General features: G+C 37.8%; 1 protein-coding gene across 1 annotated transcript; it reads right to left on the bottom strand.

Annotated features, from left to right (window-relative positions):
• Positions 1-475: 475 nt before the first annotated feature.
• On the bottom strand, positions 476-2,439 carry LOC145014842 (gibberellin receptor GID1B-like). Its single transcript, XM_078973276.1, has 2 exons — positions 2,266-2,439; positions 476-1,617 (listed from the first exon to the last, which is right to left on the bottom strand). The coding sequence occupies exons 1-2, from the start codon at positions 2,302-2,304 to the stop codon at positions 613-615; spliced, it is 1,044 nt and encodes a 347-aa protein (XP_078829402.1). The 5' UTR covers positions 2,305-2,439; the 3' UTR covers positions 476-612.
• Between the last annotated feature and the right edge of the window lie 395 nt (positions 2,440-2,834).

Below are 2,834 nucleotides of genomic sequence, written 5' to 3' on the forward strand. Positions count from 1 at the left end.
CAAATGTGGAATGCAAAAGAGCCAATAAATATGAGGCTTTTCATAAAAATGGAAACCAAACAAACCTTTATATACTTATATCAGATCAATTATCAAAAGTATATAATATATAATTATATAGAAAAGAAAGATAATAATAATAGTAATATTACAAAGTTTTTTTGGGTAAAGGAGAAACCAAAAAAACCATCCACGGATGCCTTTCTTCCCTTCAAAGTTCAAACATCCATGTCCTGCTGAAGTTAGCTTCAGTAACAATGACCATCTTGATCAAATTCACAAGGGAGGATTCTTGCCAATAATCCCTCTTTAAGCCACGATGACCCACATGAAAATTACCGTTTTACCCCTGCCGGAGGGACACACACACACTTGTATTCTTAATTTCTTATCACATCCACCCAACAAAACTACATATGAACTACACACCAGCATGGGGGTAAGAAAGGGGAAAAAAAAAAAAAAAGAGAGAGACTAACAGTAAAAGTAGTAGTAGTAGTAAAAATGTCAAAAGCTTTGTGTTATGTATGGATTCTTCTTCTGTAGTTGAACAGTTAAAAAAAAGTCTTTTTCTTTTTTGGAGTTTTTCTTCTATGAACAGAAAAGGGTTAATTAAGAGCTCACAAAGCTTTTGATCTCCTCCATTAACGTGTAGAAATGCTCATTATTAGGCAAGAAATAGAATCCAATGGTGGCTTTTTTCAAGAACAATAGCTTCACTTGTTGCCCTGCGTTTTCCAACCCTTCAACATATGCCAATTGCCAATCCTGAACAAGATCTAATCCGGCCACCACCACTAAACTTTTTGGAAATTTAACCCCTTCAAGACTGATGCCACGTGGCCCAAATATGTTACACGCAGGATGATCACGATCTTCCCCTTCAGGCAAAAAAGCTCTCCAGTACCAATCTCTATCTTGAACTCTTACGAAGTATTTCCCATCTAATTTGTTTTCTGATTCTTTTCTTTCTTCTCCACCAAACAACGGATGTAATAATATGTTTCCGAGCACCTCAACGCCGGATTCCGCCGCTCTAACCGCCACATGATGGGCTATGTTGCCGCCGGAGCTGTCTCCGGCTAAATAAACATGAACTTTAGGGTCTTTGCCACTTAAAAGCCATGATCTTGAATGAACCCATTTCAGAGCTTCCCATCCATCTTCGTAAGCACAAGGATACCGGTGTTCCGGTGACCGTCGGTAGTTTACTGAAACCACGACGCCTTTGATGAGTCCGGTGAGACGGCGGCAGAATGTGTCGTAGATGGCGCTGTTAGCAGAGGAATGAGTGAAGCTTCCGCCGTGGAAGAAGATTATTACCGGGACGATTTCAGTGGTGCTCAGTGGTTTTTCGAGTTCCAAGATTCCGGCTCCGGGTTGACGTGAAAATTCGTTTTCCAGCGGGGAACATCTGTAAATCCGGTTGAGGAGACTGGTGGCGCGGTCGACTACATCAAAAGAGTAAACGCCGTCCACTGGAACGGTGTTGGCCGCAACTTTCCGGTCAAGAAACTCCGCTAACTCGCGATTGAAGGTGCCGTCCGGTCGCCGGAGCATGTTGTACGCTAACTTGAAGTTGGAAATTAGGATCCATGTGTGAAGCGGAACTACTTTCTATCAAAAAAGAAAAACAAAAACCAAAATTATTTCCAACTAAAAAAAATCGAAATATATTCCAGAAGATCAACATCTGTCCACACCAGATTGATCAAAGACAAATGGGTAATCAGAAAACATGAAGAATTTGGGTAATTTGATGATTGAAAATAAACAAATGTCAAAAAAAAAAAAAAAAAAGAGTTAAACCCCAAATCACAAAGAAGAAAACCAAGGATAATTACCAAGTTGATCGATTAAATACCATAAAAAATAAAGAAACGTGAGATTCGATGATCGAAATTAAACAACTGGCAAGAACCTAGAAAACGCTTGTAAATCATGATAAAAAGAAAAAAAAAAAAAAAAAAAAAAAAAAAAAACATAAATTTTAACCCTAAATCAAATGAAAAACCCCACAGGACCAAATTAATCGATCAAGAAACATAGATAAAAAAAAAAGTAATGATGGGGAAAAGACACAAAAAAAAATTAAACCCAAATCAAAAAAAAAAAAAAAACCCCAAAAATTACCAAATTAATCGATCAAAACCCATATAAAATAAAGATTTTTTTTTAACTATTTTGGGAGGAACATGACAAAAACAAAAGAAAGAACAGAGGAGCAGAGAAGATAGATCATAAAGTAAATAAGAGAAACTATACCTTGGCTTCATTTGCGTTGATTTCATTACTACCAGCCATGAATGAATCGAGATTTCGAGATTCAGAAGAAGAAAAAAAAACCTGTTTTCTGTAAGAACAACGAGCGATTAACAGATTGGCAACACTCGAAAGATCTTGAAAAAGATGAGTGTTTGACCACACATAACTGATCTTTTTTTTCTGGGTTTTTTCTGCAACAAGATGAGACACTTGTCTGATGTAAAAAAAGAAAAAAACACAGAAGAAATAGTGAGATTTGAAGGGCGTGTAGAGAGAGAGAGAGAGAGAGAGAGAGAGAGAGAGAGAGAGAGTTGAAAGATGGGCGTTTTTTTTGCTAGTTTGAGGAGGTGGTGTGGTGAAGGATAAGAGAGAGAGAGAGAGAGAGAGAGAGAGAGAGTCAAACACAAAAGAACGACGGTGGTGGACGGAGACGAGAGAGACGACAAAGCAGGCGGCCGAAATACTGTTTAAAAAGGGGCCCACGTACAAACAACACCTAACACTAAATGGTTAATAAATCTTTTCCGGTCCTAAATTTAACCAATTTCGGTCTTAAGTTATCAAATTTT

The sequence above is a fragment of the Lactuca saligna genome, chromosome 9, assembly GCF_052625555.1.
Source record: "Lactuca saligna cultivar CGN05327 chromosome 9, ASM5262555v1, whole genome shotgun sequence".
In the NCBI taxonomy this organism is placed as follows: Eukaryota; Viridiplantae; Streptophyta; class Magnoliopsida; order Asterales; family Asteraceae; genus Lactuca; species Lactuca saligna.

Excerpts from the sequence above, each read along its gene's own strand:
- LOC145014842 (XM_078973276.1), bottom strand. The coding sequence starts at position 2,304 with ATGGCTGGTAGTAATGAAATCAACGCAAATGAAGCCAAG. Across the intron at positions 1,618-2,265 it reads TCAACGCAAATGAAGCCAAG|AAAGTAGTTCCGCTTCACAC; the intron begins GTATAGTTTCTC and ends CTTTTTTGATAG.